This window comes from Symphodus melops (assembly GCF_947650265.1).
Source record: "Symphodus melops genome assembly, chromosome: 4".
Lineage (NCBI taxonomy): Eukaryota > Metazoa > Chordata > Actinopteri > Labriformes > Labridae > Symphodus > Symphodus melops.
In genome coordinates this window covers 4,454,513-4,480,211 of record NC_136694.1, presented here as the reverse complement: position 1 = coordinate 4,480,211, position 25,699 = coordinate 4,454,513, and the positions used below count along the sequence as shown (strand labels likewise).

The 25,699-nt window shown below is 43.7% G+C and overlaps 2 protein-coding genes across 4 annotated transcripts in view; both read right to left on the bottom strand.

Annotated features, from left to right (window-relative positions):
- phf2 (PHD finger protein 2) overlaps nt 1–4,571 on the bottom strand; it is a 36,202-nt gene extending 31,631 nt beyond the window's left edge. The window contains exon 1 of one of the 3 annotated variants that reach the window (XM_079341122.1): nt 4,093–4,571. In XM_079341122.1, the coding sequence (XP_079197248.1) occupies nt 4,093–4,316 (224 nt within the window). In that variant the 5' untranslated portion in view covers nt 4,317–4,571. The remainder of the gene's footprint in view (nt 1–4,092) is intronic. The other 2 variants (XM_079341121.1, XM_079341123.1) reach the window with 2 other exon arrangements.
- Nucleotides 4,572–5,787: 1,216 nt separating this feature from the next.
- Nucleotides 5,788–25,295, bottom strand: LOC306822242 (constitutive coactivator of PPAR-gamma-like protein 1 homolog). The gene is made up of 17 exons (XM_079341124.1): nt 24,498–25,295; nt 22,638–22,884; nt 22,479–22,561; nt 20,002–20,130; nt 19,235–19,325; nt 18,168–18,256; nt 17,368–17,618; nt 15,842–15,935; nt 15,539–15,760; nt 15,262–15,433; nt 13,805–14,054; nt 13,530–13,644; nt 11,847–12,056; nt 9,451–9,664; nt 9,193–9,331; nt 9,011–9,107; nt 5,788–7,399 (listed from the first exon to the last, which is right to left on the bottom strand). The coding sequence occupies exons 1-17, from the start codon at nt 24,969–24,971 to the stop codon at nt 7,079–7,081; spliced, it is 3,198 nt and encodes a 1,065-aa protein (XP_079197250.1). The 5' UTR covers nt 24,972–25,295; the 3' UTR covers nt 5,788–7,078.
- Nucleotides 25,296–25,699: the final 404 nt, after the last annotated feature.

Here is a 25,699-nt window from a genome sequence, read left to right as displayed (position 1 = left end):
AATCTTTATTTGTATAGCGTCAATTCTGCTTGTGGTGACGGCTGACAGGAGATGTTTATCCATTCAACTAATGATGCTAATAGAGTGTGGATTGGACGAAAAAAACAACGTGCATGATAATCACTGACTCATACTTCTGTGTTGAATCTATGCCGGCTCTAGGTCCGCGTATAGGCAGAAACCATACGCTCGTAGCCTGACGTGCTATACTTCTCAAAAATGTAACTTTGGGATACTGATTCTCACTGTGATGACAAGATACACATTTTCTTTTGCATCATGAACTTCTGTGTGTAGGCTAACTTGTAGCCTAAACTAACAATGCTATCGGGTTGAACGTCCTTTCCATTCCAATTCCAATGCTTTCCATCTCCTCCGATGTCTACTCTTTTCTCCTTTGCAATAATTGCAGTTTAATCAACTGTTGCTTAGTATTTATATTCTCCAACTCCAACAGAACACGCTCGGTTTTGGTCACACAAAGCTGAGAATGAGGCTGAACCAGAAACTGAAGATATGAGGAGCTTAGACATCACACTGGTGTACCCATGAATACTTCAGATCTACTCAGTCACACCAATGCACGAGTATGCGGTGCTCTCATCGGCGTAGCTACTGGGTACATTAGATGCAGAAGTAAACCAGGAAACAAAAATTCTATAATTAACAACCGGTCTAATCATTAGCCTGGAGTCTTCAATGAATCTTGAATCTAATGCACTGTCTATAAAACAAATCCATTTATGAAAAAAACAACAAGCCAACTGGACTGAGCACAGATTTTACAAAAAGTAAATAATTACTAAATCATGAAAAAAAAAAAAAATAATAATAATACATGCAGTCTGCAAAAACCTTGAGTATAGACTTCATAAATGGTCTGTTAGAGCAATAAACAACTCCCGACATCATAATCATCTGGTATTTGCATGAATAAATCCTCTGGGGCACAAACAACACAGACAGAGGAGAGATTTTAGGTTCAGTGTCTGACAGGTGACTTCCAACAGACAGCAAGCGCTATCCACCTGTCACTCAAAACATCCAAGCACCTTAAAAAGCACAAGCTTGACTATTTATTCACTTATGAAGCCATGATTGGGGAAACACCTCCATATATCACTTCCTTGTTGAGCCAGTCTCATAGTCAACAAAACACACTCCAGTAATTGTCTGCAGCTTGAAGTTCCAGGGAAAAACACATCATTTGGTGACATTGCTATTTGCGTCTCTGCAGCATTCACAGGGAACACTCTGACAGAAACATTTCAACTTCACACACTTACAACTATGAATGAAAACTATGATTTGAAACTACTCTGCCTTTGAATGGAGCTGTGCTTAATTGTGTTGTTGTCATTATGTATTCTTTGTTGTTGTACGCTTGACATCACTCAAAATGAGGGCATGCCCACAATGATTTTCCAGTTTTAAATAAAGGTTGAATGAATGAATAATCCTGTATAAAGTTTTAACTGCTCAGTTATACACTACCTCCTTCCCTGTCGGTTGTCCTGAGTAGGTAAATAGGCTTCAGTGACCAAAACATTTGAATTGTTGTATTTTTTTGTCATACTAAATTGCTTTGGTTGCCAGCCTCAAGTGGCTAGTATTTAAGCTTGAGTTTATGTGACTTTCTAGTTAGCTTAATTATCCAGCCCGGAGGCTGCTATTTGGTCATAATATTTTAATGTCATTAAGTTGTTGTGGTTAGCTAAGAATGTACTTCCTTAATGACAACACCCAATGCTCATGTACAGAGTATGCATGCAAGCTAGCTGTACACAAAACTGAAAAATCAAAACTCATATTGAACCGTGGACGCCTTACAGATCAATTCAATATAATATTTAGAAGTGTTGCATCTATACTTACACTACCTACTACATGGTCAAACAGTACTGACTTTAAACTAATGTGTTGTTTAGTATGCCACCTGCACTATACTAACACTCAAGTGGTATTCCTGGTCTGAGCTACGTTAAATAAGATAGCACAAAGCTAGCTCAGTTGTCTGGTCATATAGAATTTAACAACACAAATGTTCATTACTTATATTGTTATGTAGTCATTTGAATATGATTTGCTTCACTTGTTGGCTGGTTGACCAGCTCCCGCCACTGAATGGACTTCAGGGCAGAGGCTCATCAGTAGCAACCGCCATGATGGAAATCCTGCAGCCTAAACCTAAAACAGGATTAGAGCTGAGCTGAGGCGGGTTTTAAAAGTTTTGACGAACCGTTAAGACACACTCGCCTGTCAATCATGTCAACTATGCAACAAAATATGGATAACATGTTTTGTTTTCAAAATCCAAACAGAGCCATTAAAAAAAAAAAAAAAAAAAATCACCCCAACCCCCGCGATGACAACTACTAATCAGACCTTTTTCTTATTTTTTGGTCACAGAACGTAAACATGTTAATTCATGCTGTAAAAACGCCTTTTTTGCTGTCAGGTGTTTGTGATTTCCCGTGTTCCTGGAGCCAGACTCAAGTGGACACTCGACGAACTGCAGGATTTTGCACCTCAGCTGAAGACTGGAGGTTGACGCATACATGGGAGCTTCTGTACCTAAAATTGTGGTTAATCTAGTATACACCCGGGGACTTCTCGCATTTGATGTCATAGTTTGAATATGATAAAATATACAGTTTCAGACACAGCCTTGTACAGTTAACACATCAGCATTATTTATTATTATCAAATTATGTCACACAACTTAAAATTGTAATTTAAAAGATCTGTAGTTTGACCCATTAACCCTTCATGATCCATGAGTTCCAGTGTATGTATGATTTTATACAATTTAACAGAGAATGATAATTACATTGTTACATGCTTTTTTGTGTGATATAAACGTGTGGGTCTCACTGAGCATGAATCATCTCCTATACTGTGTTTAAGTGACATTGCAAGCAGGATTATCGCACTCAAATTTGAATTAATATTAAAAATATGTAATAAAAAGCATCAATGTGTCAAGAATTTTCCTTTTTCTTGCTTATGCCTGAGTGAAGGTCATGACTGATCCTCAGCATTTAATTCACCTCTTGTAATGTAATAACATATGGTGTAGGCAGCTGTGTGTGTGTGTGTGTGTGTGTGTGTGTGGGGGGGGGGGGGGGGGTGTGAGCATGAAAGGGTTAATGTTCAGGCGCGTAAATACTCTTCACTGCTCTGACGGGCTTGTTCACCAAAAGGAAACACGATTAACAAATCATCTATAAGCACTAAAACACACAGAGTGCAGCCGAACAGCGTGAAAGATGCCAGAACAGAGCGGAGTGTAGAGGCAGCAACTACAACAACAGGAGGGAAATAAAACATGATGATGAGAGCAGGGATTTGGCTGAGAGCACAAACAGCATATGAACGGCGGGGAAAGTGGTGAGGGGCGGCGGACGAAACGTCTGCGAGTTAATCCCAATGAAACATTGTAGCGAATATCTACAGTACATGAAAGAGACAAAACAAGCTGAGTACATGCAACAATATAGTTCTGTTAACCCGCTACAGTTTACAGCCATGGATACGGAGCTATTGTCAGCCATAGCTGCTGCCTGGCAGGAAGGCTGGACCGTACCGGGGCTCAGCTCGGACTCGGGTCGTGATTTTTAACCGTGCTTCATTAAAACAGTCGGTGCAATATATAGAAAAGGACGCATTGTCTCGGCATACATTGGTAATAAAGACGAAATGTCGGCTACAAAGCGCCTATGAAGAGGGGAAACGAGCGAGAAATGAGCAGACTGCCTCGGCTTCCCCCACTGCTTCAGTCCGGGGCTATGCGGGCATGTTAAATGTGTTAATACACCAAGCACACAGCCAAATCACTTTGATATGCACTGTAACTTTTTTTTAATTAGGATTCTACTAAATGTTATTCACGAAAAAATGTCACAACCCCGCTCGGCTATATTTAACTCCGCCTTCTTCTTCTTCTCCGAGCGGCCTCTCTTCAGATGTAGACGGGCGACGGAGAGCCACAAAGCTGTCAAACGCACCGAGACCTCGCCATTTTTGTTTGTTTTTCACAAATGCAAACCCGCCACAAAAACAGCACAGTAGTGAGCAATATGTGGGCCTTACCTGCCGTGAAACCAGTCCTTGCAAGCATCGCACTCGATCATAAACTGGGTCACGTCGTAAGGTAATCTGCAGATGCAATATACTGGTACAGTCGCCATGTTCAATTCACAACTACGTCGGGATAGACTGGGGGGGGCTGCAGGAGGAACAACGTCCTGCAAACAATATGATCCAATATGATCTTCCCCAGAAAAAAAAGCCAGGGGCAGACCCGCCGGACACATGAAACTAAACGCACATCTCCATCACACCACGGCCGTGTGGTGGAAACGATGGAGGCTCGTCGTTGCAGACTTTCCTGAAATGCATGATTCTTATTATTACTATGTGCATGCCCCCTGGTGACTGTACGTTACGGCACCGAGGCGCTTAGATTTGAAGCCAGAGGAAAATGTAGCCTCGATGTCGTTGCGAAATAAATAAATAAATGTTGCATGTTACGTCAGGGAGCTGCTTTAAATCAGCGGAGCTCAAATCTGACGAAGAAATGCCCGGATCAATTACACATGAACAACAAATGGGAAAGCAGCGAAGCCATCATGCAAAATTAAAAATACAATTTTATTATTAATCTTAATCTGCAGAAGACAAAAAAAAATGTTAAGAGTGCAGATGTATACATTTGACATTGCGTAATGCGTAGGGTAATACATATTAAACCATATTAAATAATAACAATGAGTGCGCACTTAAACATTTCAAAAAAAAAAAAAAATGTATATATAAAAATGTGTAATCACACAAGAGAATCCTGTTACATTAAATGCATTATGTCATCACAAAGTCCTTTAAAATCTTTTATCAGCAGAGTCGTAGCATTAGAGAAAAAACATGCAGACATTTATTGATGAAATATATTTTTTTACACATTTATGGGTTCCTACTTTAGAATATAAATAAGAGGTTACTGCACGTATGTTTAAGAGTGTTGACCATTTTAAAACCCTTTGACCATCTAATTAGAAGCAGTTCGTTTTATTGAACCCAATGACATGCAGGCAGCAGTGTGGCTTTGAAACCACATTTATCCAATAATCAAGGGACGTAAAATACACAGAACATGTAGTTTTAGAAAGTAGTTTTATTTAATTGAATAGGTAATATTTAAATTTAAAACACTCCAAATGTTTTTTTCCTAGTGTATTTTGGTGGTTATAATTAAAGCTTACACAGATTGATGGGGCTCAGGTGAAGGAATTCAGATTCAGTATTTGTCTTTGCAGCAAACATGTAAGATTAAACAATAATTTCTATCTATAAAGTCTTCACTTTAGTATAGTAATCAAAAATTGTTATTGGCAAATAAAGTCCAATAGATATTTCCATGTTATATTGAAAACTTATTTATTTTTCAACATCATGGATGTACTTGCAACCTGCAAAAAGGTGGCCCATTTGTGTTTAACCTATAATATCTTTCAGACTAATAGTCAATGTTTAAAATTAACTGTTTTCTATCACTTGGGATATTGATCTTCAAAATACTTACATTACTACTTTTTCAGGAGGAAAATTATTTGTGGATTTTTTGGGGGGCATTTAAAGTGCATTTTCTCACTCTGCTGCTTTAAAAATGGATGCAGGGATTTAAATATTCAGGAAGTCAGTCAGTCAGTGAGCAGGAAAAGATTGAAATATTGATGTATACATGCTGTTACAATATGATAAATGATGAATAAACAAACCACCCACAAGTTGTACTAAAAGAATATAGTTTTATTAAGCTTTGTAGCTAAGTTTCTTCAAATATACCACACCACAAATCCATAAACATCCAATCAATCCCAACAGCAGTTCATTCTTTTACAATCCAAAGAGTTAGGAAGAAACTTACATAGAAGGTTACCTATTCAGTCTTGCGGGGGGACGGGGGGGGGGGACGACACTGTTTGTGTGATCACTAGTGAAGGATGAGAAGGAGAACTCAGAAGAATTAGGTTGAAACGTTAAATGACAATTCTGGTGCAGAAGAACTTAAAGGGACATTACAACAGAGCACTAAATCGATCACCGCAGACGGCCGAAGTCTTAATCTGAAGGTGGAGAGTGTTGCTTTCAGTTTCAGATGGAGTGATTCTGATCAAAGCGTGTTAAGCGTGTTAAGGTACATGTTCAGATATTTGACTAACGCAGGAAAAAACAACGCAGAACAATATTGTGGAACTTCACTATTTCAAAGTGGCTAGATAACTTTTTTGCTTTTTATAATTCAATGCAACAGAGATCAGTATCACTAACAAATCAAGGTCAGAACAAATCGGTTACAACAGTTAACAACTTGTATGGGCGATCGGTGAGATTAGCCATTTCTTTCTTTTTGCAAATGGGCACAGTGCCTGCAATGATAGAAGGAAAAGGACCACATGCATTATAAGTACACACCTCTTAAACTGCCAACCATGCAGAGAAGGCTTTTTATTGTTGTGACGGCGGTATTACAACAGCTCTCTATATTTGATTCAAGAAGTCGAGTATCAGGATTCCTTGTGTCGGACTTTTAACAGCAGTTTCTTGAAAGGCTACGATAACAAAACTTACATGGAGCTGATCTGAACTAAAGGACACGCGCAGCTTATACGGAAACAAAAAGTCAAAGTTGCAACCAAGGCAGTTGTGTTGCAGTTTCCTCTCCGCGGTTACCTTGACGACAATAAACTGATAACAGGTAAGGCAGGTCGAAAAAGAAGAGTATTAACTCATAAGTACTTAAAAATCAAAGCTCCTGAAGCTTTCATACCTCAATAAAAAGGAATCGCAGTGTTGTCGTTAACAAGTAGAAATCAGTGTCATTAACAAGTGATGGGAGTGAACAACTCCTTAAACTAGCAGTGTGATAAATCTGGTGTTTATTGAGAGGGGTTTGAATTTCATCTCTTTTCTTTTGTCTTTTGAGGAAACAAGTACGTTGACTGTAGGTTTTCCACATTTCCAGATATTCTAACCCTGTTCCATCTTTCATCCTTCACCCTCGTTAGAAAAATAGGCTTTACTCTTCTTTTCTTAAGACAGCGGCCTCTCGACCTTCCTCTCTGTGGCAGCCACTGTCTTCATGTAGTGCATTTAAGTGAGGATTAGAATTGCACGTCTTGGAGTCGCATTTGAAGGCACTTTCAGGTTGGATGGGAGCCCTGCGTTCCTCTTCATCTCCGTTCAGCTGGTCCGGCTCTTTGTCCTCCACGCCGTTCTCCGTGGTCGAGCCGTCGCACGGTGAAGCGGAGGATTTTCTCTCCTCTGCTTTGGACCTCTTCCTCTCTTTGACTGCATCGTGTCCAGATGTATGGGCAGGTTTGTGCGGGGGCTTTATCGGCTAAAAAGAAAAAGAGATTTTTAACAGGTGCCAAAGACAGCGAGGCTGTGACAGTAACTCTGAGCACGCTCCTTTAAGTGATGCGAGACATGGAGAGAATACAGAAGTATGCTGAAGGTCATTGGTACAAACAAAATGACTGGAGCACAATTAAGAAGTCAATTAGCAGTTAAATTAAAGGGTTTTGAAACAGCAAAAAGACCTGCGGAGGGGATGTTTAGCTCCTACTCACACGGCGCTGAAAGCTCAAACAATGGCTCTGGAATGTGGTTGATGCACTGTAATTAAACAGTGAAAAGAGCAACAGCTGTATTATGATCTCTGTCTGTGGCGGAGCATTACGACTAAGATTATAATGCTGCATTCCTGAAGAAAGGGGCTGCACGGCGGCGCAGTGGTTAGCGCTGCTGCTTCACAGCGAGGAGGGTCGAATCCCCGTCTGACAGCAGCCTCTCTGTGTGCAGCTTGCATGCGTGGGTTCTCTCGAATACTCCGGCGTTCTCCCACAGTCCAAAGACATGCTTGTTAGGTTCATTGGTGACTTTAAATTGTAGGTGTGAGTGTCTCTGTACGTCAGCCCTGTGATAGACGAGTGAACAGTCCAGGGTGTAACCCCGCCTCTCGCCCCACGACAGCTGGAATCGACTCCAGCCAGTGAGCGTGAACAGGAAAGGCGGGATAGATAATGGATCTATGGAAGGATTCCTCAAAAAGATCTCAGGTTGCTTTTCAAGCTTTTGATGATTCTACCCTGCTCTTTTTATCCCATTTATTTTGAAATTTTAAAAGAAGCTCTCCAACATGTGAAGCTCTATTATGAGATGAGCAGAAGTTGGTGATCCCTCCAGCTGGTTTCATAAAGGATGTTTGACAAGCAGCCTAACGTGAGCCCCGAGGGTCTGTGGTCTGAAACTCCTGATCCATACACAAAGTTCTCAGCTGCTGGTCTTTGTGTTAAACTATGAATTCAAAGTTGACTCATGTTGGTATTGTTTGATGATGAAAAGCTGCTAAATGTAATTTGTGACATAGAACTACATGACAGCCAGACTGAAGAAACACCTTTTAGTTTGTGTAAATATTTATACCACGAAACAAGATGCCCATCTGCAAGTATTTAAATCTGACTTCTTTCTAATTGTACTTACTCACGACTTGCAAAAAACTTTTACTACTTAAACCAAGATGCACAAAAAGCCCACAGTTTGTGGAGGTGAGTCCTCCAAGCAGGCAGCGAAGGCTTGAGTCTGACCTGTGGCTCCCCTCCCCCGATTTCTGACTCTACCCACTGTCCAATCTCTAAATCTGAATCTGAATTGTTTTTTATTGTAGATTTACATATGTGTGTGTGGTATTGTTGCAAAAACAGTTGGGAAATAAGGCTAATAACAAAACAAGAAGCAAATACCAATATATGAAATACATAAAGAATAATGAAAAGGCATGAACAAACCAAAAGAGTGAGAGAATGTGTCCGTGGTTACGATTTTAAACTAAGATGAGCTCATGTGACCCTGTGATTAGCACGAGCGCACGGGATGAGTGAACGCTCCCACCAAGGTGTGAGGAAAGGGAACGATCATTATGAATGATGATTCATGTGTGACTTACCAGGTATGCTGTCTGACTCTTGAAGACTCGAGTGTGGTACCTGCCCCCGCGACCAAACGCCCTGATGACGGGCGTCGAGATCACACCTCTGGGACGACTGCAGGAGACAGAAAAACAAAAAGTCCTGACGGCTCAGCAGAACAATAAACAGTGATCTCAGTCGATCTGCTCTCCGTGCTTACCCTCTGTTCGGCCCACCCACAGACACCACCTGCAGCGGGAAGCCCCCTCTTCCTCTGCCGCGGCGTGCTCCAGCCCATTGACCCACCACAGTGCCGGCTATCTCCAGCTTCCCACCCTGAGACGACATGCTCTGAAGTCCTTTTGAGGAGAAAAATGAAAAATGATAAGCACGAGGAACACACTTTAATTTATAGCTTATATATGAAAGTGTGTTCCTCGTGCTAATCTTTCATGTTTAGAGAAACAAAAAAACCAACCTTGGCTGTACCCACCAGGCATCCCTCGGCCTCTCCCCTGAGGCGGCATCACAGGGGGCGGGGGGAAGAAGGAGCCCGTGGGGGGGTAGAAAGGCATCCCGTGAGGAGGTGGAATAGGGGGAGGAGGGAATGGAGGAGGATGAGGTGGTCGGGTGAAGTTGAGACCTTCAAGGATGCTGTGACGCATCTTTTCCGCCTTAGCCACCAGCTCGCCCTGAACAAGGAGAGACGGATCATTCTACTCATCAACGTTTCCTAAGATGAACATCTATCCTGACGTTCAGAACAAACTCTTTGAGTTTGACTCATTAAAGTAGAATTCCTCCCACATGGTTTCACTTTACAAGGATGTGACAGCGTTTGCATTTTTTCACATTTATTAAATGACAGGTGTATCGCAGCTTTAACTTTTTATTTTTTTATTTAGATAAGACAGCTGAAGAGAGTCGGGAAATGTTGGGAGGAGAGAGTGTGGGGAGAACATGCAGCAAAGAGCCGAGGTCAGATTCAAACCCACGTCGGACAACTAAAGCTTCTGTACATGAGGCGTGCGTCTGTGGGATCTTATCTCTTGACGAGCACAAAGGAAAAATGAGTCAGTGCAAACCTGAATTAGATTAATTGTTACAGTGATCAAAGAAAAACAAATGCAGAAAGAGAGATGAGCAGGTAAATTAGTGCAGTTATCAAATCAGCAGCAACAATGAAAGATCAACGTGAGTCGGACTTGTTTATTTGAAGGCACAGAAACGAGTGGCTGTGACTTCTTTTTGTCTCAGTCTATGAAATCTGACTCTTCCTGTAAACTGCCTCTTTGTCGTTTCTTTATTTCCTGTTTGACTCTGCTGGTTATTGGTCCTTATTACAGGTGCAGGTCTGAAACACCATCAGGTTTGTATCTTTCATGACAAAGACACAGTGCAGCTCTGTTCAACAAGATGAACTCTTCCAACAAATGCTTCAGTTCAAGAAGCTGACAGGTTTTAGTGCTGATGACATATTGAACCTGAAACATGCTGTGTGGTGTGTGTTATTTACAGTATTGATCAGTGTTTCACATGAACTTTCTCCACATTCGGCCTTCCGTCCGGTTCAATGGGACTCAGTTTGTGCTCCTCACGGTCTATTATACAGTTTAGGTCTGTTTGATCCCCGCTCACAGACACAGAAGAACAACAGGCCCATATGTGTGACGAAGAAACGTTACAGTGCAACAATCAACAAAGAGGAATCCAATCCTGTGTGCTTCTTTGAATGTAAAGTAATAAACATGACACCTTTGTACACGTCTCTGTGTGTGTGTGTGTGTGTCTGATACATATGGACGAGACTTTATTAGGTCATCATTAGCCCTCTTCTCTCCATGCTTTGCCAACTCATCTATAGATTCCTCATCGCAGTACTGACAGAAAAAACTATCAACCACACAAAGAATCTGCTGATGTTACATCCTCACAGACACGACTGACGTGGCGCGACTTTCTGAAAGTGTGCACCTCGCAGTGCTCTCTCATGTTCCTGCAACAACAACGAGCTGAGACTCTAAAGGGCCCGTTTCCACACAGCGGTCCGGTACGGATCAGTACAGTTTGGTTCCTTTAAGCTTGATCCTGTTTGTGTCTCCACAGCCACCCGTGCCCTATTTGGTAGGTGGCGTGTAAGCCGGATGACGATAGCCGCTATGTAATAGCATCACATGATAGCAGCTAACAGCTAACTGCTAACAGCTAACCGCTAACTAATAAATTCAACAAAGGAGAAAAACGTGACACAAACAAAACCAACGCTGGAAGACATCCAGCAGTTCATCCACTCTGTCACTGTCATGTGACTCTTTATCACAAGAACTCATCCAGCTTTGTTTGAGAGAAGGCTGTGTGCGGCGAGGACAAATACACACGTAAACAATCAGCTGTATATTAGAGTCAATGGTTTAAACACAGTAGAGTTTTGTTTGCCAACATAACACGGGAGGCGACGATTCTTTCAACCAATCAGCGGACTGCAGTGTTTAGCTCCACCTTTTCGGGTTGGCTTCACATTCTTGGCACCCCGACAGAAGGGTCCCAAAAAGTGGGACTGTACGGATCGGTTATTTGGGAATCTTTCCCCGGATAAGTCTATGGAAACGCCGCAAAATGCGCACCGTACCGAGATGAACCGAGCCGGACCGCTCAGTGGAAACGGGGCTTATATGTGTGCATTAACTCTCCCTCTGCAGACAGTTACTTCCCTCCTAAGAGAGTTTTAACTGAAGCAAGCATAAGCTACGGGGAACGAAGAAACTGAACAGGAAATGGAAGAAGGAGACGTCGACTAGCAGCCTTCTGTGTTCGTTCAGATCTAAAACATGTGATCAGGCTCTGTTGAGTGGTGCGTGCAGTGCAGGAAGCTACCTGACCATCACAGAGATCAATGAGCTGGACCTTCTCCCTGTTGGCTCTGTTGAGTTTACTCTGAAGCAGCTTGCCGTCAAAGTACATCCAGGGACAGCAGTGCTCCCACGGTATAGGCTGTCCGCACGCATCGTTGGCGAACAGAGCCATGTCCACGCCGCTCATGAACAGAGCAGCCAGCTGGACTCCTCGAGGGTCCAGGTTGTCTATCTGTCAAGAGAAACATTCCCACTTATTAAATGGGCCAAGATGAACGTCATTTGAAAAAAAAAAAAAAAAAAAGCAGAGGATACGATAATCTAGGAGAGGAGCAGAGCGAAGCACAGAGCAAGCTTAAAGGGCTTATTCAGTCCCAGCTGCAGAAAGACGGCAGAACACAACCTTATCCAGCCAACAGAAAAAGCCAGCAGACACAACCTGCATGTTCTGGCACAGCAGAGAGCAGACAGGCTGACAAAGCTACACAGACTCGGGTTGCCAACTTTTCCAGTACCCAATCATTCCCGAAATGTTTCGATTGGAGCTCAGTGCCACAGCGGAGCGGACGAATGAAGTGTGAATGAAACGTACAAGTCTGCTCATTCAGATGAGTTAACTCAGACTTTCTTTATTGTCATTGAAATTTCACTTCACAGTGCAGATGAGAACGAAACCTCCTTGCATTGACTCGCAGTGTGTAGAGCAGCAAGTGTTCACATAAGGTAAGTAGTGTTTACGAAGTCATGTGCAGATAGAAACACATAAAAAACTAAAGCTATGTGTGAAATTATTATACAGATAAAAATATATTGCACATTTTTTCCGGTCAGGACGCCGCCATCTTGTATCTTGGAAGAGGAAATTAAAATAGTGGAAATAAAACACTCCCCCGTGGACCTCTGTGATAACATGCTGATAGCACTTTGAGCTTCATCCAGAGGGGAGCTCGTGAGCGTCTCTGTAGCAGCATGACGGTTCGGTCCTGCTCAGGAGGGTCAGGGTCACTGAGCCACGCCAAACAACAGCGTCCATGAATGACGCTGAACTCAGCAGTACGTTCGTCTGATTGGATGATACTGTAGTTGTCACTTGATGGACGTGATGAGTGCACGACGGGCTTTCGGCAGTGTCAGAGCTGATCTAGGATCAGTAAAGCGTTGTCTGGTGATTAAAGAGTAACGTCACTACGCGGGACATAGGGGGCGCCCCGCTGTGGACAAAGTCGTTCAGTTCCAGATACGAGATGGCTAATACGGGACGGTTGGCAACCCCTAACATAGACACAGCACAAGGACCAAAGCGCACAGCTGTGTGGATGGTTTGAATGGACTGAAGGCCAAATGAGAGCAGAGGAGTCGACGGGCGCTCTGACGCCTCCGTCTGAGACTCGATAAACCATCCACACATGATGACACGGGAACCCCTGCTCGACATCAATTCATCTTTCAGTGCAAAGCTACAGCTTCAGGAACAACCGGCTCGGACAAACACAGGGTTTTGTAGAGCCGGCTGTAAATATGAGGAGTGTCCAGAGAAAACAAGCTCCATGAAATCAGACAGGAACGTGCTCGTCCTCTCACCAATTTGAGTGAAATTAGGAGAATTTAAACAAATAGGTTGGTGAATGATGGTGCATACATTTCATGTGCTTCTCGACTCTACAGTTCTCTGACACTCCTCATAGAGTTATCACTACAAAATCACCTTCAGTTCCTGCAGCTGGTCAGGCTCATAAAGTTTAGGAGAAAGTGCTTGGGCTAGGAAAGCGTCAAGTTCGTTACGACGCAAAATTCTTACTCCTGGCCATTGTAACATAAACCTGAAGCAAGACAAAGAAGGTTAACATAGTTATGAGTGTGTCGGGTTGAATCCTTCCCGCCTAACTCTCTCTGTTGAATTCACACTACACTCACATCTACTACATGTTTCTGGGTGTCACAATGCTACGCAGTGTCACCTGCGTGGAGCAGTCGACTCACCGCAGCACGCAGCAGAGCACCATGAGTGGCATGGAGACGTTGGCAGGGTTCAGCATCGCCGGAGTGTCCGAGCGCATGCAGGCCAGGAACGCTCTCATCCTGCGGTTCTTGTCTTCCACCGCCTTGCCCAGCCACAGCTTCTTCAGGTTAGGACAGGTCCACTCCCTGAAGGGTAGAGCCTCCACCAGCTCCGGAGTGTGGGGAGATTTGCCTTTGTAGGCAGCCCACTCTTTGACCAGGACGTGTGCGTCTGTGGAGCCATATATCAGTGTTTGTGTTCATCAAGCGTCCAAGGATCTATACAAGAGAGTTATTACACCGTACTTTGGCTCATGCAGGGCTGCACACTTACTTCAAATCAAACAAAAGTGAACTTTTAAGACCAAAACAGACACTGTCTTAGCACTCGGCCTGAGGGATCGTCAGATTCAACGCAGGATTCCCATTGTCCCAAGTTTAAAAGTCCCTGGATTTCTCATCTGCAAAGCCAAATTTCCTTGAACATTATTTCCTTCTCTTCTTCTCCTGTTCTCTTCCGTTTGCAGTTTGTGAGTGTGTAAGTCACGCAGCTGTAAATCCCTCCAATTGTCATGTGAACAAGCGTTTGCATAAGGAGAAGCTGCATGTCCTGTCTCTATGGCAACTGTCTGTTGACACCGGCCGCTGTATGGCCGACACCGCTCTGTTTTTATTTCATCGGTCGGTCGCGGATCAAAGATGACGTGGGTACAAGACAGGACCTCGGTAGCGCTAAAGAGAATATCGTGCATTTGGAAAAGAGCGGCGGTGATTTCAAAGACGCTGTCTGAAAGGCTGACGGACGTTCATCAGTGCTTAAAAAGCTTTTTGTGGAGATCATAGGATCATATTAGGGATACACCGTTCAACATCTATATCAGTGACAAACTTCAGCCCTGTACTTCCCAGCGTCTAATGAAGTGGCGTGCACAGATGCTTGGCTGTTGTGTTGCGTGAATGTAATGCCGACAAGCTTCCATAATTCCCTGCTGAGTCAGAGGAAGTCACCTGTGGACTCTGATCTGTTTACATGATCACACTTAAAAGAATTGGAATCCGCTAAGTTGTTTTCACAATCATTACATTATTCATTTTTATTGTTTGACATTATTTTATATCCTACATAAGGCCTGTTTATATGTGCTGTAGGAACATAATTGAGCTTTAGTCTTTGTATACTGATAGTTGGCCTGCTTGCTGTCACTGTAGGGACAGAGGATGCTTGATTTTGTTTGTGCAGAAGTGGACTGAAACAAAAAAAACATGTTCAGCAGTTGAGGCTGATATCAGCTGAGTCGATAACCGTCTTTAATTTAAAATGTAATTATTTTACTAAACCAGAGGTGCATGCTGGGAGTTTTGTTCCAGTTGGAGCTGTTTACCCTTTCTGAGACTCCAGATATGATGACATGTATTACAGTGGCATGAAGGTCACTCACACTCAGGGAGGCAGTTCTTCCTCATGGCGACTCTCTCGGCCTTCTTCCTGGCCTCTGCCAGGCTGAAGAGTACTCCGTAAACATACTGACGGATGGGACGAAACAGCTGCACTGCTGAAGGCAGGTCTTTGTTAGCTTCATCTTCAACGGTGACAGACAGCTTAATCTCACCCTGCAAAGACACACTGTTAGCTCACAGTAAACACACCGCACAGACAAATGTGTGTGTGCATGCGACAGGACAGGAAGTGGTGGTGGTGTGCTGGATAAGTCCAACCTTAGTGACAACATGGTAGATGTAGGGGTACATGAGGCCCTTCTTGTGTCTGTGCTCAGCCACCCGCAGGACTTCGGGAGCCACAGCAGGGAGGGGTGGGATGGTGATGTCCATGTGGTTCCTGGTTGGCATAGAGAGCAGCGAGGGGATCTGGTCATGCAGGCTGTTCAGAGCTCCGAGCTGTGATCCTGAGCAAGCCTCATATTTCACACAGAGGTCAACCTAAGAGCACAGGGAAGAATATGAAGTCAGCTGGTGGGATGTTTAATCAGATGTAATATGTTCCTCTGAGGGGGTACTCACTTTTGTTTGTACCCCGAGGTCTCCCTCTGGTGGGTTCACAGAATGTGGAGTGTGTCCGTTTTTCTCCCAGCCTTCTTTATGGTCACTAAGATGACTACAAAACAAGAGACAAACCAAAGCAGATGTTTGGCTGGCAGTGTACGGCAGCACATCAAGGGATGAGGGAAGGGTTTCTGTATGAAGCTTAGGCTGAGAGGTGCTCATTGTCATCCTCGACACTTTGAAATAAGTCAAGCTGGTGCTCATTGATGGATGAAGCCAACAGAATCAAACGATGAAAGTGGAGATACAATTCAGAGGTCCGGACCTCAGGACAATCTCCCCGCACTGAGAGTCGTGTTTCTGCGACAGCGTTGGAAGTAAGCTGAGCCGAGTCTTGTACATTCACATTTCCGCTGTTATGTTTCTGCATCAGTGTAAGATTGGTGTTCCAGTCTGTAAAGTCACATCGCTTAGGAAAGCACGGCCCAGCTGGAGCTCTGGTCTCGCCCCTGTAACGCCTCTGTTACTGCCTGAGAAGACGCAACAGACCTCCACCAGCTGATCCTGAAGCCAAAACGTCACATGGTCATAACCATCACACCTTGAAGCAGCAGTCTGAACACGTCTACTGACTATTACAAACTGTCTCAGTAACATTAGCAGAGTCCATGCACCACCTCCACTGAAGTTATACATAGGACACTGCAGTCCATTGATTGGTTGAAAGTATCGTCACTTACCGTGTGACAACAGTAAACAAAACCCGCCATGTTTAAACACACAGCTGATTGTTTACGTGTGTATTTCTCCTCGCTGCACTCAGCCTTCTCTGAAACAAAGCCTGATTGAGTTCTTGTAATAAACAGTCACATGCTGGATGTCTTTCAGAGTTGGTTTTGTTTGTGTAGCGTTTTTCTCCTTTGTTGAATTTATTAGTTAGCGGTTAGCTGCTATCATATGATGCTATTTACATAGTGGCTATCGTCATCCGGCTGACACGCCGCCTACCAAATAGGGCATGGGTGGCTGTGGAAACGCAAACTGTACTGATCCGTACCGGACTGCTGTGTGGAAACGGGGCTTCAGTCCTCAAAAAAAAAACAAAAAAAAAAACATACAGATTGGATCGGCAAACCGTCTAACAAACCTGCAAGGACAAAGAGCCTGACCCCCTGCGACAGTCAGGAAATAAGTCAGTTCATTAATCTTTACTAAAGGATCACTCACTGGACATAAACGTCACAGCCAATCAAAAGGAACAAGTTTTTGATGTGAAATAATGATGATAAATGGACAGTACTTCTATCGTCTTCTGAACACTCACATAGTTTATGACTCGAAAATCATATACATGCATTCAAACACTAACTACCCACATTAACACACATCGATGGTTATGACTTCAGCAGCAATGTTTGGCTCAGCGTCTTCCTCAAAGCAACCTCTGACATGTAGACTACAGGAGCAGAGAGTCCCAGACCTTCAGCACTTAGCCGAGGCCGGCCCAAACAGTCAGGGGAGAGGGAAGATGAAGCAGCACTCACTTGGCAGTTGCTCCTGAGCTCTCGTCGTTGTCCGAGGAAGAGGATGCAGAGGAGGCGTGGAGCAGAGCGGCCCGTGTGTGGTTGGGACTGCTGGCCTTGCCCGGGTTGCTGGGAGAGGACCTCTCGTACAGCGGTGTGTGCTTCCCTTCGTGAGGAATGTTGCTGAAGCTGTTCTGCTCCGTGAGGCCTCTCTCCACAGAGTCCAGAGCAAGGCCGCGCTCCACCAGAGGCTCCAAGAAGGCGAGACGGCCCTACACAGAAACATGTCAGCTGAACACGTAGGTACCGATTTATGTTCTGGCTGGTGGGTGCCCAACAGCAAAAGTCACTTTTTTTAAGCAATTAAATGCATTTTCACACCTCCATATAGGCTGCAGCGACGACCGACATGATCACACACGCACGCACGCTGCACTATACAAGGAGTAATCATTAATTCTAACCAATAAGCTAAATGAACAAAAACAACACATCCACAGGTAAACAGTCTATTCCCAGCCAGATAATGTACTGTCGTCCTTTAAAGGGAGACTTCAAAAGTGTCATATTGCATCACATGAAGAAAACTTCCAGGCAAAGAAAAACATATTTGTCTCAGGGCAAAATGAGGGCTGGACTCACGACCATTCAACACTACTACCATGTTTCTAATGATACAAAGCTTCATGTAAATGGGTGAAGTATCCCTTTAAGAGAACCTAAAAATGGCGCTAGAAGTCGCACTTTTCAGCACCTGCTCCATGTTGGAGCTTGGACCCCGAAGCCCCCACAGAACCAACGATTCACTGTCCCAGTCTTACCCCGGGGTTAATGGGCAGCGGCACCGGTGGAATGTTGAGCATCTTTGGAGACGGCGCTGCAGCAGGCACTCCCATGTGTTTTGGTCCAACTGCAAAAAAAACAAACAAAAAAAAACTTGCATAACAAGCAGAAAGATCCTGGAGCTGCTGCACAGAGACGACTGTGCCTTTATTGAGAGACGGGCTAGGGGGCGAGAGGGAGAGTGGAGATCGGCACGCAGGAAAGGCACAACAGGCAGGCTGCCCACTGGGAGGACTGGAACCCCTCGCCCAGCAGCGCTCCCACAGAGAGGCTTTACCAGTTACAAACAAAAAGGTCTATTTGATATATTTTAGTTGAAAGGCAAACACAGCTTTGAAACTCTTTGAAGACACATAAAGTGCAAATAAAATGTATATTGCCCACCGGGGAGAAATAACGTTTTTTGAATTGAATTGAATATATACATATGCAAAACTCTTTGTCGGCTTATCGAAGTTATATTCAAAATGCACATAAAGCACATAAACACACATAAATATACACACACACACACACACACACACACACACACACACACACACACACACACACACACACACACACACACACACACACACACACACACACACACACACACACACACACACACACACACACACACACACACACACACACACACACACACACACACACACACACACACAGAATGTTACATTATAAACATGCAGAAAATATGGGACTAATGTGTTTGTTTGATCTTCCTGCAGATCATCATAAACACGCACTGCAGTGAAACTGAACTAACGACAGGCAGAGTGTCGGCTGATGCAAGGTGCTTTTCTTTGCTGATTTAGCACTTTTATGGACAAAAACATTTATAAGTTACATTTCTGAGTGGATCATATGAACCCATTTTACAAAGAGAGGAATAGCTCAACTTCTTTTTCTTGGTGATATTCTACACAGCAGTGACAGCCGAGTCCCTCCAGCTACTCTAAACTCAAAGTGCTGATAAATACCAACCGTCGTGTTCCAGTTCAGAATAAATCACCATAGTGTACAGAAGTGTGATTCAGAAACCCACCGAGGAGCGAAGGCAGAGGAGGAGGGGCGCTGGCCACTGAGTAGTACTCCACTGCCTTCTTGAAGCGGATCACTTTGTCATCGGTGCATGACTAAAAGAAAGAACATCGAAGGAGAGGGGAACAAGAGAAGAGGCAGACGATTGGGTTTTTTTTTTCCTTCAACAAAAGGAACAAAACTGTCCACGTTAATAAAGATGTAACCTTCAGACAGAGTAGCTCTCCGTGTTCTCAGTTTGGAACGTAGCACATGAAACTCTGTGAGGCATCAAGTCCTTGTTCTGTCTTTTCACACAACGCGTGCCCACGTTACATATACAATGTGTGGCATTCAAACTACGGTACATTTTAGGATGCTGTGGTTTAAATAAAGATAAATCTATCATCAAGTGTGGTTGGTATAATGTATGATTACACCGCACAAAGATTCATCATGTGAAGTGATCTGGGTCTTCTATTTATAGGGATAAACATTTATGAATCATTCTTGTCTGTTCAGTGTGAGGCTGTACGTTATTTCACCGCACACTTCATCAGTGAACACACACAGCTTCCCTTCAACCCTCGCCTGACGCTACAAATGCTTTTCTATGGAGCATTATGGATTTGACAATCTTTTTATTTAGGAGGCTGCATTAAACAATTAACCTCAGGATGCATTTGTTTTCATCTGTAAAGCACTTTGTTTTGAAGGTGCCAGATAAATAAAGTTATTATTATTATTATTATTATTAATATCCAGCTCCATATGATGCTCTGCTTCACATACCTGTGAGTGCTTGAAGATGTCCTTGGCTATGGCCTCCAGGTCGGTGATGTCCGCGATGCTGCGGACGTAGTCGGCCACAGCCTTGATCACGACGTCACAGGGTGGGAGCACGAGCTGGTGGGCGCGCACCTGAGGGGTAATTATTACATTACGAGGTCACGACAGGTCATCCGGTCACGTGACACACACTGATACTGACACGCATGACGACATGTGTCACTCTTAATATGTTGAAGAGTAAGTGAGGCAGCTCTGATGGAGGTGTGGTCCAGTGAAAGAAGTATTTTATTTCGATGCAAACAGGTGGCAGTTGTTAGATTTGCTCTGTTTTCTGTCACATTTGAACCTGATGACTTTGTGTTTCATCACAGCCAGCTAGTTATTTAAAAACCAACAGCTGAAGCGTTTACACACCCTGCCCTAAAACGGTCTGGCACTGCTGTCATACAACGCTGAAGACAGCGCCGACCAAACCCGGAACATTCTCCGTCTGTAAACTCGCCATGAATGAAAACTCAGCCAGATAAGTCCAGCCAGCGTGGTGACAGCTGGTTTGATCAAGCAGACAGATTCATTCACTGCAGAGGGAGCCAGGAACTGTTTCACACATGTTGGTGACTACATGAGGGGTCGTTCACGTTCAGTAGTCATGTAGCCTTTAACACCACACAGCTTATAAACCACCGTTTAGTTTTTTTTTATTTTGAACAGAAGTGACTGAAGAGGCGGGATAATCCTGAGCTGGGAGCAGGAGGACAGACGATAGCTGTGTGTCATGCTGCAGCATGTTCAGCTTTAATGTTACTGTACTCAAACTGGGACCATAATGAAGTAATGGACACAGGTCTGTGTTGAAGAAGACTACAAACCTGCAAAGGAGACTACAAACTCCAGAGAAAATATTTTCCTTTCATTAATAAAGAGAGACGTTGTGAAGTCTTGAAGAAGACTTTTTTGCGTCACTTCTAGAATCAAGACGTGACGTCCATGTCTCATACGAGATCTAATTTCAACAAGGGATGGGTATGAATACTCGAGTACTCGCCGTTGTCCCCTTGACTCGGGAAATATTTCATCGCACACCTGTGGAAGCACCATACAGCGTGTGAGCCAGCGTTTTGTTTTCACCTCACTGAATATAGCTGGTAGGAAAATAATTAACATTAACATTATGATACAAACGTGCGACTTCTCCGGCGACGGCTTCAGCACAGACTCGAGTCAGATGTTTGCATAAACAATAGGCAGCTACGGCAACTCTCAAGGGACAAATTATTCCCCCGAAAGCAAAAGCACAACAAACACGGAAGTGTCTGCTACACCTGCAAAACATCAGCCAAGAAAAGTGATGACAAAAACGATGGCGTGAATGTTCAATGCAAGATTTGTGGCGTTAGAATTGCATACCATAGAAATATTAGTTTGATGCTTAAAACACGATTGGAAAACAGCAGAGACCAAAACAGGCAGTCTCGCGTCACGTCATTAGCTAGCCCTGTTAGCTCACGTTGTTAGCTTGCTTATAACCAATACGATGAATGGAGATATACTTCCATTTAGTTTTATGGAAGGAGAAGGACAAGCTACCATCACGGAGAACAACAGGTACGAGGCTGCTCTTTCAGAGTGTTACATAACACAGTACAAAGTCCATAAACGCTGCTGCCGCGGCATGACCATCGCTTTCTGTTTACGGTACTTATATTTAAATATTCATGTCATTTTACAGGAATAAAGTCTGAAGGGAGGTCTGTGTCCGACACTAGCTGTTTTTTTGTTTTGTTTTATTTTACTATTAAAAAAAAAATAATAATAATCTCTGGGTACTCGAGTACTCGAGTGCAGAGATTACTGTAAATCGCCATCCCTAATTTGAACTGAAGTCCACGGACTGTCCTTTCTCTAAAATGAAGTAGACTGAATGAATCATGAAGAAAACTGAATAGATGTCTTAAAACCTAATATATTTTGTCTTTGCCCCCAAAAGAATGTTTAAAGGTCACATAGTGTAAGACATTAGCCTTCCTCAGACTGCATGTTTATCTAAAGTGCTGTGACTAAGCTCAGCTATCGTCACGTCTTTGTACATTCAAATTCCTCCCAGTGTGCGAGTTCACACTGCGCTCTTGTACTGTGGAAGCTCCACACAGTGCTGCTCTCCCCTGCTAGTTTAGCTGACTACATATCACCTCTGTTAGCAGCTGTGTTAGCAGCTCTGTTAGCAGCTCTGCAGACGGTACAGAGGGGGGGTAACTTCATCTCTACATTATACCTGTGCGACGTTCAGATTAGAGGCCAAACGTCAGGGGGGCGTTCAGACTGGGGCATGAGATGGCAGTCTATAATATGAGTGACCGTGTTGTTGTTATTGTTCTTTCTGGAGGGGGAGGATTTGCCCACTGCAGGAGAAACGCCTAAAACGATATCATATAATATTCATCTGAGCGCTGTGATTATACACTCATTCAAGTCTTTACCTTTAAGGATGCTAATGGATGCTCGGGACCAAGTAAGCTCCAGTGAAAGGCAGCCAAGTCTTCATCAGGCAGAATGTGATTACCTGTGAAAACACTGTTAGTATGCATCATCTGAACTGTCAGTATCATTTTTTTTTTCAAGCAGACTCCCAACTTTACCTAAAAGTGATGCAAAAATGACAAAACGATTTGGGTTGAGATCAAGCTGGCGTGCGACTTCGTGCATCAGGTACTGGCTGGTGGTGAGGCTTTTGCTGTTGCGGCTCAGTTTGAGGGCGTGGGCGCTGAAGTAGCATGGGATGTTGCACAGAGCGTAGTCAGAGTCATAGGCCACCAGGCCGTGGAAGCCCTTCTCCCTGCATAAGGCTATCACTTCCAGGTGGTGGTCCTCGATGCTCTGGACAACCTGAGGAGGGGGTCGAGACGACAATCAGGCTTTGGACGCTAAACACTCCACATAAACCTCTTACATGGACACGGAGCAGCAGACACGAGGGAAAGAAACAGGATTATCAACCCGGGGCGGTTTTGTTTGAGCTGCTCTTAGTGAATAAGCCCTGCACACCTGATTGGATACTCAAAGAAAGGGAGACAAATAATGAGCTATATTTAAATCTTTTCCAGAGCGCGGGTCAACAGAAGCCCTTCTGAACAGCCTTTATTCTATGACTACTAACACTATATATTGATCTGACAACAAATCAACTTATTTAACAGAAGCAGAAGGCAGCTTCTTTGGCATCATTCAAATCCAGACCTACCTTTTTAGTGTATCTTTGAACTGAATCTCAGTTTTTTTCTGTTTTCACTCCCAGTGTTTTTTCTCATTAAAGAATGAATGATAGCGTTTCCTCTGTCCGTCAGTACCTGTTTTAATCTGATTATTTTACCTTAGTTTTTGAATCGTGGGGTGGGGGAGGGAGTTGTGTTGTTGCTGGTTGATCTATTTACTTTGTGATGCATCTTTGTATGTAAAGATCTTTACAAATAAAGTCTGATTGATTGATCGTTGGACCGATTTTCACAATGCACAAATTCATAAAGTATCCATGGAGGTGGAACTAGACTAATGCAACTCTCCTCGGTTGTTTTTTTTTTTGCCTCTGAAAATATAGCCTGTCCAATCACACATGAAGTGGATCCATTTCCCAGCTGTTAAATGTGAAACTGATCAGATGTCATGATCCATGTCATGACCCCGGCTGACCCTGACCTAATGAATGTCACTAGAAAAAGAACGTTTAAATAAGGACATAAAGCTGCATTAAAAGTCGATCGGGAACTTTATAAGCTCAGTACCGTACATTTATACCAACAAAGCCGATCTAAAAAAATCCACATGATGATGTGAAACTTTAAATAAATGTCCCAGTAAACCAATGTGTGTAATAATTGCTGCATACTGGAGATAAAAAAAACTGCATGCAGTGGTGGAGGAGTGTAATCTGCTCAAATATGTATGAATTTCTGTACTTTGAAATGCTCCTGTGCTGCAATCTTTAGAGGTTGTTACTAATCTTTGGCTGTATGGAATAATTCCCCCATTATTGCATTTACTACTGGTGAATTGTGTCCAAACAGTGGAAGACACGTCAATGCTCATGAAAAATTAAGAGGAAAGCCTGTCAAAGTGGACCAAAGAAAATGTTATCAACAATGACATTTATGAAATCCAGAAAATATAGACATGTTGCAAAGCGGAGGAGGAAGGGTGTAATGGATATAGTTAAGTTTCCTAGTTTACCCTACATAGACATAATGCTGCTCTCACCTGACATTTTAATGTGCCATTACGACGTGGATCTAATGCATGTGTCATGTCAGAGTTTGTGTTAAACGAGTTCCTGCTAACTCTCCTGGTCTCAGTTTGAGCTTTCATAATGGCTTAAAGTTGGCAGTGGTGACATGGTGATGGTGGTGGGAGGCTAGCAGGCTAATCAGAAAGCCTGCTAATGTCTGCGGGTGGTAGCCCAAAGTGGCTCGGCTCAACAGGCACTGCCAGGCCGAGCTTTCACTCACCCCTACTCGGAACCTGAGGAGCGCCAGTCGGATGCAGTGGGCCATGCACACGGGAGGAAGGAACCAGACTTTGGGCGGCGGGGTGCCCTTGTTCTGGACGTGGCTGATGATCTGCTGTGCGGTCTGCCTCTCGTTCACCTGTCGCTTGACCCACTCGTGAAGACGGCCTTTCTCCAGGGCGCCATTGAAGCACACCAGGAGCTCAATGTTTCCGTGAAAGCAGGCCTTGGAAAGGGCGGCCAGGTAGCCCAGCATGTGGTTCCACTGGCCCCCGCTGACCCAGTCGGTGTAAAAGCCCCCGTAGAGCCGGTGAAGGCAGTTCTCGGCGTCCACCAGCAATCTGAGCGGACTCTGAGGAGGTCTCTGCCGGCCACCTCCGACTATAGTCCCCCGGGCTAGCTTCTGAAGCTCGACCGGCACCACGGCGCTGGGGCAATGCTTTTCAATGTACTCCAAGAAGCCCTGGACACCCATGTTGAAAAGAAGTTTAGCAGGAAATAATGGAAAATAAATCAAGGTGGTCGCAGTCCGCCTGTCAGCCCGACAGTGACTGACAGCTGCTTGGTAGCCGCGGATATTGCAGGGGTTGAAATAATTGTAAAAGCGCCGACATAAGCTGCTATTTAGACATCTTCAGTGAGTTTTGGTGAGTTGTTTTTTTGGTTCATGGCATCAAGCAGCCATGTGTCGGTTCACGGTGCCATGTCTTGGGATGTGAGTGTGACTGTCTGAGGGAGACCAGGGGGAGAACACATGACGTCACTACGTACAGGCACGTACAGAAGAACACGTGGAAACAAAAGGTATTATTTCAGTGAATAGTTCACTGTTTCCCCCTCGCGGCGGACTCGGATTCAGCAGAAACCCACTTTACTCAGATCATTATCTGGAGGTGCATGTCTTCAAATATGTGAATAAGGATCAAATTAAAACTAAATCCCCTTACAGAGTTATACAAAGTTTATGATTAAACGTGGAGGATGTGTCCTGAAATAAAAGAAAGTATGTATTAATATACCCTGTCATTTAGACAATTTACTCTTAGAGTATTTATTATGTAAGTAACTAAGTAAGTAAGTCTTTATGTATATAGCACTGTTAAAACACTGTGTTACAAGGTGTTTCACAATGCAAAAAGTAAAAACAGGAAAACATACACAAAGAAAGAAAAATAATAATAATAACAATAGTAAGTATATAGG

Bases quoted from the DNA above. Each gene is read 5' to 3' on its own strand.
- LOC306822242 (XM_079341124.1), bottom strand. From the start codon at position 24,971: ATGGGTGTCCAGGGCTTCTTGGAGTACATTGAAAAGCATTGCCCCAGC. The intron at 20,131-22,478 runs GTAAAGACTTGA...ATTACCCCTCAG, and splicing joins ATCCATTAGCATCCTTAAAG to GTGCGCGCCCACCAGCTCGT. The intron at 9,108-9,192 runs GTAAGCACGGAG...TGTCTCCTGCAG, and splicing joins GTGGGTGGGCCGAACAGAGG to TCGTCCCAGAGGTGTGATCT.